A 15,316-nucleotide genomic window follows, 5' to 3' on the forward strand; every position below is an offset into this window, starting at 1 on the left:
CTGCCCAAACTTTCTGCACAAAATTCCCACATCCTCCAGTTGCCTGCTTATCCTTCATGAAACTACTCAGATCTTCATCTAAGTTTCATTTCTAATTTGTTTTTGCCACAACCAGTGGATCTCAACCTCCCTAATGCTGCGACCCTTTAATTCAGTTCCTCGTTGTGCTAAAACCCCCTCCCATCATAGAATTATTTTTGTTGCTGCTTCATAACTGTAATTTTATTGTTGTTGTTGTTTGAGACAGGGTTTCTCTGTAGCTTTGAAGCCTGTCCTGGAACTAGCTCTTGTAGACCAGGCTGGTCTCGAACTCATAGAAATCCATCTGCCTCTGCCTCCCAAGTGCTGGGACTAAAGGTGTGCCCCACGCCACCACCGCCCAGCTATAACTATAATTTTGCTACTGTTATGAATAATCACATAAATGCATTTTGGAGATGGAGGATTTTCAATGAGAAGCGACCCACAGGTTGAGAACTGATGATCTAGATACTACCCAGCCATATCTAGAGTGGTAAACTCTATGTGACTAAAGTCTCTATCTTCTTCATCTAGCCAGCCATTCAACATACCTGAAGTAATAGGCTTCTTGTATATGTGCGCTAAGTGACTAAAGCAAAAGAGACACTCTTCCGCCATCCGTTATTTAATTACTGCCTTCTCTGTGCAAACCTAACATTGCTAAGCTGTTTCTTACTGACCATGCAGTCTCACAGCTTGTTAAATTATAGTCTGTAGTATCAACACATCTGCCATTTGTCAGCTGTGGGACTATAGCATGTCATTTGACTTCTCTAGGGCCAGTAAGATGGCCCAGTGGGTTAAGATAGTTGCTGCCAAGCCTGACAACCTGGGTTTGATCCCCAGAACTCACACAGTGGAAGGAGAGAACCAAATCCTGTGAGTTGTCCTCTGACCTCCACAGGTACACTGTGGCCATACATGACCACACACATATACACACTCAAATCAATAAATCAATGTCTGTATTTCATGTGCATGGGTGTTTTGCCTGCATGCAGGTCTGGTACTACTTATGTGCCTGGTACCTCCAGAGGCCAGAAGAGGGGATTAGACCCCCTGAAACGGGAGTTATAGACAACTGTGAGCTGTCATGTAGGTGCTGGGAATTGAAGCCAAGTCCCTTGGAAAAGCAACCAGTGCTCTTAACCCCTGAGCCATCTCTCCAGCCCCACAAATGTATTTGTTTTTTAAACTCCATCTTGCTATTTCCAAATGGAGACGTAAAAATGGGGCTAAAAAGATGTTTATTTTCAGTTAGTACTCACTGTTTATTGAATAGGTGTAATGCCAAATATCTTTAAGCAAATATAAATTTTCAATTTTCTGGAGTGTGTGTGTGTGTGTGTGTGTGTGTGTGTGTGTGTGTGTGTGTGTGTGTTGGTATTGCCCCTCCCCTAGAGGCCAGAAGAGGGCATTGCATCCCCTGGAATTGGTTGAGAATCTCCTGCTGTGTGCTGGGATCCAGGCTCAGGTCCTCGTGAAAAGCAATACTATGATCCTAACCGCTACCTCACCTCTCCAGTCTTCTCCCCATTTTGAATACTTTATAAGTACTTTTTTTTTTTTGACAGTGCATTGCCACTGAGGCGCACACCCAGCCTCAGAAATTTAACTCGCAATGCTCTTCCGTTCCTTTGTGATCCCAACAGCCTTTGCAAGCACTAAAATTCAAATGCATGGTTTATTTCTTCAATTGTTTATTAGGAAAGAAGGGTCTTTGCATTGCTCCGTCCTCATTCAGGTTATAGAACATTGTTCATAATTTTATTTTTTTTCCTGATGAAAAAAATGTATTTTTGTTACTTTTTAAGTACTTTACTTATATTCACCCCCCTTACTACTCTCCCTACTCCTTTCTCCTCCTTCCAGCCAAATAAGCCTCCTCTTGTCTTTTTTTTTTTTTTTTTTTTTCCTTTTTTTTTTTTTTTTTTGAGATAGGGTTTCTCTACATAGTCCTAACTGTCCTAGAACTTGCTATATAGACCAGGCTGGTCTCGAACTCTTGGAGATCTCTGCCTGCCTCTGTCTTCCCGAGTGCTGGGATTAAAGGCATGCACCACCATGCCCAGCTTGTTTCATGTCTTTTATGCATGTGTGCATATGCCCATGTTCTATGAAGAGTTGTGTATTTACAGAGTAACATGTCCATGAGAAATAAGCACAGTACTTCATTTCAGATTGTATCGAATCCTGGAGAGGAATGCTATAAAAGTCACTATTTGCTCAATTGGCAAAATTGGAGCGCAGATATGGATTATATTTATTCAAGTAAGAGGGTGTCCTTGCATTTAGAGAATTATAAGAAAGAGAAAAGTGGGGCACAGGGAGAAGAAAGTATTGGGAAGATAGGAGAGGGAACAACAAACATAACAATAAAGGCTTCTTGACAACAGGTGAACCCGAGAAAAGGCATACATGTACACGTTCTCCGTCCCGTTCTTGCAATTTCTCAAATGCAACTTAAAAGGTGTATGGGGGTGGGCAGGAGACTTCGATCCTAAGTCAAGTCCTTTAGCTGGAATAGTGCAAGAACTGAAGGAGTCTCTTCTTTCTAAGGTCCCGAAGTGGCTCTGGCACCAAGTCTTAACGTCCCTGAGGCTGTCCTTAGCTTCCCTAGAAATCTCTCAGTACACGTTAGTCCACCTCGCTCTTTTTCAAAACGCCCACCCGTCCCCTTCACCCCCACCCCCCACCCCAGTTACTTTCGCCACCAAGTGGCGAAAGCCCAGCTCCCTCTTGATCCAGTCAGTGCCTCTCCTCTACTAGCAATTACCTCGGTACGAACTAGGCACGTGCATTTATTGCCAAGGAACTACAACCCCCGAAAGGCTTTGCAGCAACATCGCCTCAGTTGCCACCAAACGGAAGCAGGTTTCCTGTTCGGACCCGCTGTTGCATAACCTTTTGGGAGTTGTAGTTGGCCTCAGGAAAGCTACAGGGCCCACGGAAGACAGCAAACCACGCTTCCCAGGATGCGTTGCGCTCCGCTCCACCAATTGAAGGGACGGATCTTGAAGAGGGCGGGGGAAAGGGAGGAGCTGCCTGGCGCACGCGCAGTTTGCGAGTCTGGGAATTCATGTGGAGGTCAGCGTGAAAGCAGGTGAGCGTGGTAGGGGTGGTGCAGGCCTCTGTTTTTTTGTCCCTGTAATCCTCCTTTGCCCTCTATGTGCAGTGGGGGTCATGGAATGCACGTGTGGGTACGCCCAGTGGAGAAGGGGGAAAAGGCCGAGTCCAGAACGAACCAGGGGTTGTGCAAGGCGAGGGGACAGGATAAGGAAAAATTCAGATAGAAAGGACTGGGTGTTTGGTGTCAGGAGTGGAGGATAAAATGTGCGCGGAGAAAACGGGATAGACTCACAGTTGAGGCCTGGGAAGGGGGAGGAAGGATTTGAAGAGTGCTCCGAGGGCGACGCAGGGGCGGGGCATTAAAAAGTTCAAGGCTGAGTGGTTTCTAGTCTGTCAGCTACGTGCTCCCTCCCACCCACCCCGCCCCGCCGCAGCCCCACCTCCAGCCCTTCACTGCACCCCTGCCAGCTCCCGCTTTCCTAGTAACAGGTATGGGGAGGAGTTTTACAATGCCTTCTAGAATTCGATTTCCTCGTTCTAACCCTGGTTCTACAGCTGAATAGTGTAACCTCTTCGTGCACCTCACCAGTAATACTTTCCATAAAGAAACTGAAGGTTAAATAACACTGTTGGAGGCAGCCTAACTTAAATGTTAACAGGAATTATCCTTTTTGTTGTTGCCATAGTCTCTGTAGTACATTACTTGAGTTATTTTTCCAAAACCAAATTGCACAGAGCCAACCATGCACATACTCTTGTGGCCTATTTGGCTAGGAAATGGGAGTGTGGTTTTCTGTGGTACTAAGTTCTCTGTGGGTAGGGCGCATCGTTCCTACGATGAGCCAAGTATCCCTTACTCTTCTTTGAATGGTTCTAAAGAAAGGCACCTGCAAAAGCAAACGTGATGCCACGTTTTGCAAGATGTCAAGTGTTAGTATGGGGTGTTCAGTGAGTAACTTAGAGCTCACAGGAGTAGATCCTTGAAGATTTATCTTGAAAAGTGAATGCTTTGCCCTAGGGAGAGAGGGCTTTCTCTGAGGATCTCGTGTCAAGTTGTTTTATTTTTACCCTAGGTGTAAGTGGGTACAACAGGAAGAATCATGGCTGCCAAAGTGTTTGAGTCCATCGGAAAGTTCGGCCTAACTTTAGCGGTTGCAGGAGGCGTGGTGAACTCTGCCTTATATAATGGTGAGGCGCTGAGTGGGGTGGTGCTTTCTGTTGATGAGTGGTGACCCCCCCCAATTATAAAATTAGGTTTGTTGCTACTTCATAATTATAGTTTTGCTGTTATGAATCTACTACTTAATAATGTAACCTCTATTTCCACTTAGTAGTGTTACAGAATGTGTAAATATTTGTGTTTTCTGATTGTCTAAGGTGACCCCCGTGAAAGGGTTGTTTGAACGAACACACACACACAAAGAGGCCCTCAGGTTGAGGGCTGATGACTCAGAGCCTTTGTTCAAGAGGAGCTCTCCTATCCAGTTGCTTGCTATATGTTTCTAGAGCTTTAGCCAGTTTGAAGTGACGCTCTATTACCCAGATGCCTCTGCAGAGTGGCAGGATCTCATTGGTTCTCTTCTGCTGCATGTGGGTGAAATAACTTGGCATATTCTCTCAGCTTGAGAAACTTTGTGCTGAGAAAGAAGGTTTTGCTCAGCTGGTTACAGAGAAATTAATTTTTGTCATGCATTGGGTTTCTTTTGTATTGCATGTCCTTATAGGCAAGCAACGCCCCCCCCCCCCCCAGTTCTCTGCTTTCTCATTGGTCAAACAATGGGACTGAACTAGTTCTTCTCTTTTTTTTTTTTTTTTTTTTTTTTTTTGAGACAGAGTTTCTCTGTATTGTATTGGAGCCTGGCCTCCAACTCACAGAGATCTGCCTGCCTCTGCTTCCCAAGTGCTGGGATCAAAGGTGTGTGCCACCAACACCTGGCTAGTTCTTCTCTTAAGATTCCCTCCAACTTTGATACTCTTTCAAAATGCCAGCAGATTTGATATACCTCCTTTATGGTTTTTGTTTTGGGTTTTTGAGACACACTCTTCCATGTAGCTCTTGACTGGCCTGGAACTCTGTGTAGATCAGGGTGGTCTAGAATTCACAGAGATCTAGCTACACCTTCCTCCTGAGTGTTGGAATTAAAGATATGCCCCTGTACCCAGCTCACACGTAGTATAGTGGCTTTAAGCAACTCAGAGCCACATCCTGCTGTTTTGCTTTTTAAGACAGTGTCTCTTGTAGCCCAGTTTGTCTTTGAACTCCTGAACTTCTTGCTTCTAGCTATAAGACTTTTTGATGAGTATTATCAGCCTGAAATTTTTTAGATCAATTCTCAATTCAAATAGGAAAAGGGACAAAGTAACTACTTTAGCCAGTGTGTGGTGGCAGACTCCTGTAACCCCAGGACTTATAAGGCTGAGGTATGAGGATCTTAGGTTCCAGGCCCACCTGGGCTACATAGTGAGACATCGTCTCAAAAAGTCAAAGCAGATAGGGAGGGAAAGAGAGAAATCTGCTTGGCTCATGAGGCACACCTTGATGTCATAGTTGTGTGGCTTCATCTATACAGCTAGACTAGTCAGCATTTTAAAATTTCTCTCTGAGTCTACAGGACATCCCTATATCCCCTCCAAATGTTAGAGAAACAGCTATTAGATGCTGGACAAGCTGGCTGTAGTGGTGTTTGCCTTTGGTCCCAGCACTCTGGAGGTAGAAGCAGGTAAATCTCTGCATTCAAAGCCAGCTTGGTCTACATAGTGAGTTCCAGGGCAGCCAGAGCTACATAATAAGACCCTGTCTTGGGAAAACAAAACAAAAAGCCCATAGAGTAATACCCTTATTATACTCCCAGAATTGGTGGGGGAGGGATGAGACAGAATCTTGATTTCCAGGCTAGTCTACCCTGAGATCCTGGCTCCAGAAAAAAGAAACAACAACAAAAAAACCCAATGGGAATATCTACACTTTAGGATTCCCATGGTGGGGACCCTGCTTCTGGGAACATGAGGATAAATTGGAGCTAATATGTGCATGTCATCTACTGAAGATCTCCTGAGTTATAGAACTCTTGGGAGGCCGTTCCTGGAATTGTGTTGGTGGGAGGTGGGAGGTGGGGTGGGATGTTTGATCAGAAATTCAATGGCCAGTTCTTTAAAGGAGAAAGGGTGCTGAGGAGCAGCCTCGAAGTACCTGGGGAGACCTAGAGGACAGGAAGTGATTGCTCAGAAGACAGCACAGAAGGAGGAAACCTAATAAATGAGAGAAGGAGGCAGGGCTCTAAACAATTCAAATATTAATTAAGGGATGAGGTGGCTTGGTGGGTAAAAGCACGGTCAGCACAAGCCGGGTGACCCTACTTCTATCCCTGGAGCTGTGCCAAGACAGAAGAAGCAAAAGGCTCCACAGAATTGTCTGATGATGTCCACACATGTGTCATGGCATGCATGTGGCACCCTCCCAATCATAGAAAGTTTATTTCTACAAAACAACAGAAAGGATTGGCAAGATGACTCAGTGGGTAGACACTTGCTGCCAAGCCTCATAACCTGAGTTTTAAGTCCTAGGACCCACTTGGTGGAAGGAGAGAACTGTCTTCCACAGTTGCCGTCTGACCTCCACATGGCATCATGGTACACACAAACACACAGAGAGAGAGACAGAATTTTTCAAACTTTAAAGATAGAAGCAAGGATCTTGCAAAAAAAGTTAGGACCCTTTTTATTAAAGAGAGGCAAGGTTTTTCTGACCTGTCATTATTATTTCTTCCTAGTGGATGCTGGTCACAGAGCTGTCATCTTTGACCGATTCCGTGGAGTACAGGACATTGTGGTAGGGGAAGGGACTCACTTTCTCATCCCTTGGGTACAGAAACCTATTATCTTTGACTGCCGCTCACGACCACGGAATGTACCAGTCATCACTGGTAGCAAAGGTAAGTCTTGCCTGTAGCTGATAAAGGAGATGTGGAGGTGTGCTTTGCCATTCTGTTCATCCTAGAAATATCCGTGGGCTACCAGGATGCAAGAGGTTCAGAATGTCTATGCCAGGCAGTAATGGCAAACACCTTTTATCCCAGCATTCAGGCAGAGGCAGTAATGGCAAACACCTTTTATCCCAGCATTCAGGCAGAGGCAGGCAGATCTCTGAGTTCCAGGACAGCCAGGGCTACACAGAGAAACCCTGTCTCATAAAAACAAAAACAAAACAAAGTTTGTGGTACAAGGAGACCCGGCAGAGTGGTGCACACCTTAAATCCCAGCACTTGGGGCAGAGGCAGATGGATCTCTGTTACTTTAGGCCAGGCTAGCCTACATAGTGAGTTCCAAGCCAGGCAAGGCTATGTAGAGAGAGCCTGTCCTAAAAAAGAATTCTGGTATGGGAGAGAGCAGGAGTACTGGGGATGGAGGGCATTGGAGGAGGAGTACACCAAAGTATAATGACTCGAGTATGAAAATGCCATTGTGTGTGCAGTGGAGCTCAGTTGGTAGAGTATGTGCCTAGCATGCTGGAGTACCTGGATTCAGTCAGTTCCCAGGACCACACAAACTGGGTGTGATGGTGCATGATGCCTGTAATCCCAGCATTCTATAGCAGGAGGATCAGAAAGCACTTCATAATCATTTTTTTTTTTTTTTTTTTTTTTTTTTTTTTTTTTTGCTAAGCTTTGATACATGAGGAAAAGAAAGGAAATGTCATAATAAAACCCATTACTTTGCATGCTAACTTTAATGGTTAATTTAAGGACTAGAGAGAGGCCTGCTGCCAAGCCTTACAACCTGAGTTTAGTCCCCGGGTCTGATGTGTCAGGAGAAGAGAACTGGATGTGCACACCCACATACAATACATAGCACACAGATGTATGTTAGAAGTTAATTTAAAAAAAGAATTCAGGTAACTGAGTTGTGTCAGCAAATAAAAGTTCCTGGCACCAAGTCTGAGTTTGATCTCTAAAAAACCATATTGTGGAAGCATAGAACAGTCCTTCAAGTTGACTTCTGACCTCCCCGTATATACTGTGATGCACCTACCCACACATACACATGCACACAAAATAAGTAAAAATTTAATTAAAAATTATTGTACAGAATTCGTAGTGTGGTTGTCCCGGAGAAATGTGTAGATTTGTAGACTGAAATACATATTTTTAAGGTAAACCCAGGCAGCAGGATAAATTCAGAGATAGTTATAAAGGGCCAACCTAAGAGTTTCATATTGGGGGCTGGAGATAGGGCTCAGTGGTTAAGAGCACTTGTCACTCTTACAGGGAGCTTGGGTTCTATTCCCAGCATTGACGTGGTGATGCCACCATCTGTAACCGCAGTTCCAGGGCATCCAACAAGCGTGCACTTGGTGTCCTTACTTACATACAGGCCAGACATCCACGCTCATAAAGTAAAATAAATCTTAGGGGGAGAAATTACTTGCTGTCCTAACTTTGAGGAAATCTAAATGTGTCTTTTGCTGCTGTGGTTGACCGTTCCCATCAGCTCTTGCCCCTGTCTTTTCCTGCCGTGGCTGACCCTTCCCATCAGCTCTTGCTCCCCAGAGTGACTGTCCAAACCCTTGTGGCTGACAGCTTTCCCTTTGCCTTGCTTTCCATAGTCTCTGTTCCGGTGGGGCAGCCCTCAGATTGCTCTCTCACAGGCTGGCCCTACTGCCCTGTGCCTGAGATACTCCACCGGGTTTCTAGTTAGAGCCTGGAATGATGTGTGTGTCCTTACCATTCTCCTCCCCCAGTCAGCGCAGGCAGCAGATGGCACTCGTGGGAAGAAGGGCCTTGTGGGCTTGGTGTGCTGACAGCACTCGGTGCCTTCAGTGCTATCCCCAGATGTTTGGTGCTGTGCCAAGCGTGGTGCTGGGTTGAAGGCTAGAGTCCGGGGCTGACTAAAAAGAGAACTATTGGGACCTCAGTCCTCAAGAAGGCAGGTGTGATGATGAGCTGTGGTAGCGGAAGGAGAAGGTGGCCCAGGGCGAGTGGAGCCCAGAGGCAAGTGGAGCTGACTCTTGACTGGAGAACCTGAAGAGTGAGAAGTTAGGACAAAGGAGAGAGGAGGGGGAATAGAAAGTCTGCCTGCTGCAAAGAGGAACTAGAAGGTGGAGTGGGGTAATGGAGACTAGGTTGGATTTAGAATCCTCCTCCTAGACTTCCTCCTTCTGTGTTGTCTCACAGCTGTGCCAAGGATGCAGTATGTACCTGCATTGCAGAAATTGGGACGGGCGACTCCAGAGCCCAGAGGCTGTGTGTATTCGTGGGTTTTCCACCCCCACCTGGCTGGGGCAGGACGCTACTCACGGGCAGCACTTGGTGCTGGTGACTTAAGTCCGTGTGCCTGTCTCCCTGGGTGTGTGTGAGTAATGAGCCTTGTGAGCTCACCCTGCCAGTGGGCTTTGTTTAGACTGCGTCAGAACTCCTCGCACGTCAGAGCACTGTGGTGCGGTCTGCCGCCTTCTCTCAGGTATCAGGAAGTGGGCCCTGCTGAGTGTGGTAACTTAGCCATGGTATGCTCTGCTGTGTACGTGAAGGCGCTCTTCACAGAGTCCTCCACGTTTGTGCTGTCCTCCCACTCTCACAGGCTGGTACGCTCAGTTTGGCTAAGACTTCATCAGCCTGCATCGTTAATAACTATCAGAGCGGTACCACAGCCCAGGTCAGTGGACTCTGGGTGCTGTTTCCACCAGGTCCAAGTAACCCAGGCCCAACTCCTGGCCTGAGTGCATACACACACCAGCCCTTGGAAAGGCTGTCTCTAGAATTCTGGACATTAGCTTACGTTTTCTCTTAAGGTGTTCATAGCCCCAAGTGCTCTTTAGTTGCTCCGTGTGAACTGCTCTCATCAGACTTTCAGGGTATACTGAGAAGCTAGTGCATCCCCATCCTGCCCGTGGTTCCTGACTCCATGGTGCTGAGTGCTTTTCTGGGTACTCCGCTGAGGGACAGACGAGCCACCCCTCTCATAAGGTCTAACGGACATTCTGTGTATGGTCCATAGTGGGCTTAGAGTAGGAAGATAATAGAGAAGTCATCCGTGGTTTTGTGTTTAATGCCCATGCCTTCCCTACCATAAGATCTGCAGAACGTCAACATCACACTACGTATCCTCTTCCGGCCGGTGGCCAGCCAGCTTCCTCGTATCTACACCAGCATCGGTGAGGACTATGATGAGCGGGTACTGCCATCCATCACCACAGAGATCCTCAAGTCGGTGGTGGTGAGTGAACAGGGCCTTCGCATGGCCAGGTGGTGGTAGGTGGGTGCAACTGTTGGTGTGCTGGTTGTTTTTGCTTCTTCAGTAACTCGGCCTGCACTGTCTGTCTTCCCTTGGGACAGGCTCGATTTGATGCCGGAGAATTGATCACCCAGCGAGAGCTGGTCTCCAGGCAGGTGAGTGACGACCTCACAGAGAGAGCAGCGACATTTGGGCTCATCCTGGATGATGTGTCTCTGGTAAGATCCTTGGAGAGGCTGAGGGGGTGGGGCTTCTTCTCTTGCTTAGTGACTGGCTTTGTATCTGGGCTCACAGGGTTGAGTCCTATATCTGCCTGTGTGGGTGGAACGTGAAAACTTACGGATGCCTGAGGCTTTCGCCTTTGGTCTGTTTTTGATTGAGCAATCTTTATGTTCCATATGCCACACACTTTTTTTTTTTTTTTTTTTAAATAACCTCTGATTGCCCTAGAAAGTGATTTCTTTTGGCCTCGTCAGGCACAGAGAAAGGCTGACAGGTAGTAGGCCTGGGAGCAGCTGAGTCTTCTCTTTAGAGTAGACCCAGCCTGGCTCCAGGGTTCCTCAACACTGAGGGTCAGCAGCTTAGTGAAGGGGTCCTGGGAGCCGCTGGTTAAAGGTGATAGCGTGTGAGTGGCTGTCCTGTAGTCAGGCCTGCTGTGGAGGGGCAGGAGACACCTCTGAGGTGTATGTTCACCTCTTGAGACTTTATGTTCTCTGTACTAATGTGATGTTGGGTATCATAACTTGGACAGAAAGCAATATAGGCAGTATAGTGTTTCAGACCGAGGTGAGGGGAAGGGGTCGTGTTTCGAGAGTCTGGGAAAGTCTTGGAGTGATTCTTTCCTTCAGGCAGCAAGGCAGAGTGCTTCCTGTTCCTTCTGGCGACCTTGGAAAGGCTGGGCTCCCCTCTGCATCTGTGCAGCTGTTCAAACAGCCATTCTGTGAACAACCTCTGCTCCTCTAGGCATGGCCTCGCTCTTGTCTCTCCGAGGGAAGGGCATATGGCCCCCTCTACTGGCAGCTTGCCAGGCTGCAGCCTTTGGCTCTGCAGAGCCGCTGTATCCCAGGCTCTTCCATAGCCCCTTGGCTGTGTGAATGCATGAAGTAAAACCTAAGAAAAACTTGGCGTCTTTCTACACTCTGACCACACACTCCATCCTGGGGAAATGTGGGCTGACCACAAGAAACCATAGCTAAGAGGTGTGAGAAGAAAATTAGATTTCCTGGGGAATTGGCTGCCCTCAGCTGGCCCTCTCAGAAAGAAATTGTATTCTTTAATTACACATTCAGCTTTTTAACTCTTAGGGTTGTATTTCTTTGTCCTGCGTTTGAACAAGTATCCAGAGTGGATCAGACAGAGTTGAGCAGCTGCAGTATAAGACTTAGCTAGGTATATTGGCCATGCCTGTAATCTCAGCCTGTCTTGCCACAAGTTCTAGCCCACCTGGGCTACAGAGAGACTGTCTCAAAACAAAACAAACCAAAAGACTTAGGTGTGTAGCGTGAAAAACTCTGGAAGCTGTGGGGCCAGGATTTTCTCTGCTAACCTTTGAGGTTACTTGTATTTTTAAAAAGCAGAAACTGGGAGTGGAGAAGGAAATGAAGCAAACTGCATTTGGTGCCCAAACCAATGTCTTTCTTCACTCCATGCTGTTTTTTAGTTTTTTCCCCTAGATTTATCTTTCTTTTTTTTTAACTTGTGTTTGTTTTGTCTACATGTATGTAAGTGTACCACATGCATGCATCAATTGCCCTGTAACTGGTGTTACAGATAATAATGAGTTACCATATGGTTGCTAAGACTCAAACCTGGGTCCTCTACAAGAGCAACAAATGCCCCTAACCACTGAGCCATCTCTCCAGCCCCTGTGCCTTCTTTTTCAATGAGAAGTTGGGTGCATTGACTTGCTCTGGGCTAGGTCTTAGGAGCATCGAGGTCTATTCCCTGTTCTGTACTGTCTTTAGAGACAGTCACTTTAGCCAAATAGCCACAGCTATTTATGTGATTAGGAAGGTCTTTCACCCTGACCAATGGCTTTACCTGCCTTTCTCTTAAAACCTTTACCAGAACTACTTGTGTGTTGAGGATGCCATGATTTGCATACCACCTTCTTTGTCTTCCTGTCGAGGGGTGGAAATGCTGTGAGAAGGAAGTGGACTGGTTAATCCATAAGCAGAGAGCATCATACTCTTGCATCCCTGGGAACCAGCTGTATCCCCTGTTCTCAGGGGCTCAGTTTTCCATCTGCCTCCCCCGACCCAAGTCTTGGAACAGGGCATCAAAGGATCTTGGAAGAGCAATAGTCAGTCATGGGGGTCTTGGAACCCACAAGTCTCCTCTAGGGAGGTGATTGATTGAATAGATCCTTTGTAGTGTCCATGGGCCCCATCAAAAGCCCCAGGTGCCACTTTCTTCGTAGGGTGACAAAATTCTGTGTAGGCACAGTGTGAGGCACTAAGCATACAGAGGTGTGAATGAGGGTATGGAAGTGGGAGAGTGTCTCCCTGTGTCCAGCTGCTGCTAGAGCCGTTCCTGGCCTCTTCCTTCCAGTGGCCAGGGAAGCCTCCAAGCAATGCTGTCTAAGCAATTACTGCCTCAGCTTGTGTTCACTTTCTCCCCATAGACACATCTGACCTTCGGGAAGGAGTTCACAGAAGCAGTGGAAGCCAAACAGGTGGCTCAGCAGGAAGCGGAGAGGGCCAGATTTGTGGTGGAAAAGGTGAGCGCTCAACCAGATGGCAGGAATAGTTTCCCCTTCTCCTGTGCTCAGCTTCCCCATCTGCTGGGTGGCCTAGAAATTCATCATCTGTCATCTGTCTGGAATAACCAGAAGAGGTGGAGGGAACCTTACTCCTGCAATCAGTTCCAGAGTCTTTGGGAGCTGTCAGGGATATGAGATTATGCTCCTCAATCACTGAGGGTCACTTTTTCCCTACCTGCCCAAGATCAGAAACCCTCCCCTGTACATAAAAGTGTTACTCCTGGAGTATTTTCAGCATCGCTGAGGAGTTACTTTTACGCCATAGTTACACAGTGAAACTGTCAGCAGAGAAGATCAAACATGCCAGATGTGCTATCTTTTTTTTTTTTTTTCTTTTTTCCTGTTGCTGAATCCATCCAGATGTGTGAGAGAGTAGTAGAACACAGTGTGTTTGCATAGTGGCCTGTTCTTCCTGGTGTATGTAAAGGTTCTTTGCTATCTGCCTCTCCGTGCTGCTGGTTTTCCTAATCCAAGGATGTTTAATTGTTAAAATCTACAAGAGGCATTTCGTTGTAGGAAGCATAAACCCTGAGTGTGTTAGCTTTGTGTCTACTGTGGCTCCAGGGCCTGTAAGAGGTCAGGCACTGCCTGGTGATGTTGGGTGCATAATAAACATTTGGTGAACAGATAGCTTACCATTTTGAACTGGGTGTTAGTTAAAAATGTACCTCGGTGACTGAGAGCTTACCCAGCTACAATGTGCTGGAATTCTGTCCAGCACCAAAGTAGAGGATTTTGGAGTCTTATGAACAAACTCTCCTCGCACGCTCTGAAAGTCACATACCCTGAGAGGTGTCACCCTGTTGGTGTTGGTAGGGTAAGCCAAGGACATCCTTGGGTGCCGGTTGTAGAGTTTTCCACAGGCAACTCCAATGAGAGACATGGGAGCATACTGTGCTCTGGAGCTCTTTTGGATACTTGGTTTATTTGCAGTACTAGGGATCAAACCCAGGGCTTTGTGCAGACTAGGAGAGTACTGTGTCACTGAACTACACCCAGCCAGTTCTGCTAGGGTTGTGTTTTGTTTTGTTTGTGGCCCTGGTTGACCTAAAATGTCCTGTGTAAACCAGACTAGCCTCAAACTTGCAGTGATCCTCCAGTCTGCCACACTGCTAAGATTACAGTTGTTAACCACCAGCACCTGGATGTCCTGGCTTTGATGGAAGTCCTTGACTTTGTGCTGGAGGGAAAGATGGGCATGAGGATTGATTCCAACTTTCCTTTTCTGTTTTCCGTGACTTTGCATCAGAGTAGGAATGGCTGTGTCTATACAGCCAAGAGAAGTGTGTCCTACAATGGCAAGTGGCATGAAGGGAAACAGGAGGGCTGGCTACACAGTAATGACTCCATTGTGAGGGGAGGATTTTCCCAGGGTGCCTGAGTTGGTCCTGGTTAGGCCAGAACCTGACAAGCAATGCTATAGTATAATCGCAATCTTTACCTACTCTCCCATAGGCTGAGCAGCAGAAGAAGGCAGCCATCATCTCTGCTGAAGGTGACTCCAAGGCAGCTGAGCTGATTGCCAACTCCCTGGCCACTGCAGGGGATGGCCTGATTGAGCTGCGTAAGCTGGAAGCTGCCGAGGACATTGCTTACCAGCTCTCACGCTCTCGCAACATCACCTACCTGCCAGCAGGGCAGTCGGTGCTCCTCCAGCTTCCCCAGTGAGGCCTCCCCACTTGCACCTTCTCAGGCTAACCAGACTGTGGCCTCAATTATTCTGAATATGCTTTCCTTCTACCCCACCCTAGAAATCACTGTGAAATTTCATGATTGGCTTAACATGAAGGAAATAAAAGCAAAATCACTTCAGGTCTCTAATTATCAAATGAAGCTTTTGTTGTCCCACACTTTTTTTTAAATCCACTTTCATATCCAGAATTGCCCAATGATTATGCAAACTGGCTTTGAGCCTTTTGGAGCCTGGCTGCCTACCCTAGGCACTGAAAACTGGCAGAAGAAAGGCAGGGCAGTGTGTGACAGACGGTAGCATGGCTGGCAGCCTGAGTAGAACTATAGCCTCCATCCTGTCATATATTCAAGATTTGAGGACAGTGGTACACACAGTTGAACAGAAAGGCAAGCTCTCAATTTTTCCAGCCATTTGAACCTACACAGAGGCAGCTGGGGAGGGCCAGAGGAAGTGGTCTGTCTTAACTGTAAGGCCCGTTCCCTCTAACTGACCAGCGGAAACAGGTGTATGGGAACAGGACATGGACTGAAGAATCTGCCCATCAA

The 15,316-nt window shown here is 46.9% G+C and overlaps 1 protein-coding gene across 1 annotated transcript; it reads left to right on the forward strand.

Annotated features, from left to right (window-relative positions):
• Window positions 1-3,084: 3,084 nt before the first annotated feature.
• Window positions 3,085-14,911, forward strand: Phb1 (prohibitin 1). The gene is made up of 7 exons (XM_051206541.1): window positions 3,085-3,124; window positions 4,164-4,278; window positions 6,861-7,022; window positions 10,157-10,299; window positions 10,419-10,535; window positions 12,941-13,036; window positions 14,534-14,911. Exons 2-7 carry the CDS (start codon window positions 4,191-4,193, stop codon window positions 14,744-14,746), a joined length of 819 nt encoding a protein of 272 aa, XP_051062498.1. The 5' UTR covers window positions 3,085-3,124; window positions 4,164-4,190; the 3' UTR covers window positions 14,747-14,911.
• Window positions 14,912-15,316: the final 405 nt, after the last annotated feature.

This window comes from Phodopus roborovskii, unplaced genomic scaffold, assembly GCF_943737965.1.
Source record: "Phodopus roborovskii unplaced genomic scaffold, PHOROB, whole genome shotgun sequence".
NCBI lineage: Eukaryota > Metazoa > Chordata > Mammalia > Rodentia > Cricetidae > Phodopus > Phodopus roborovskii.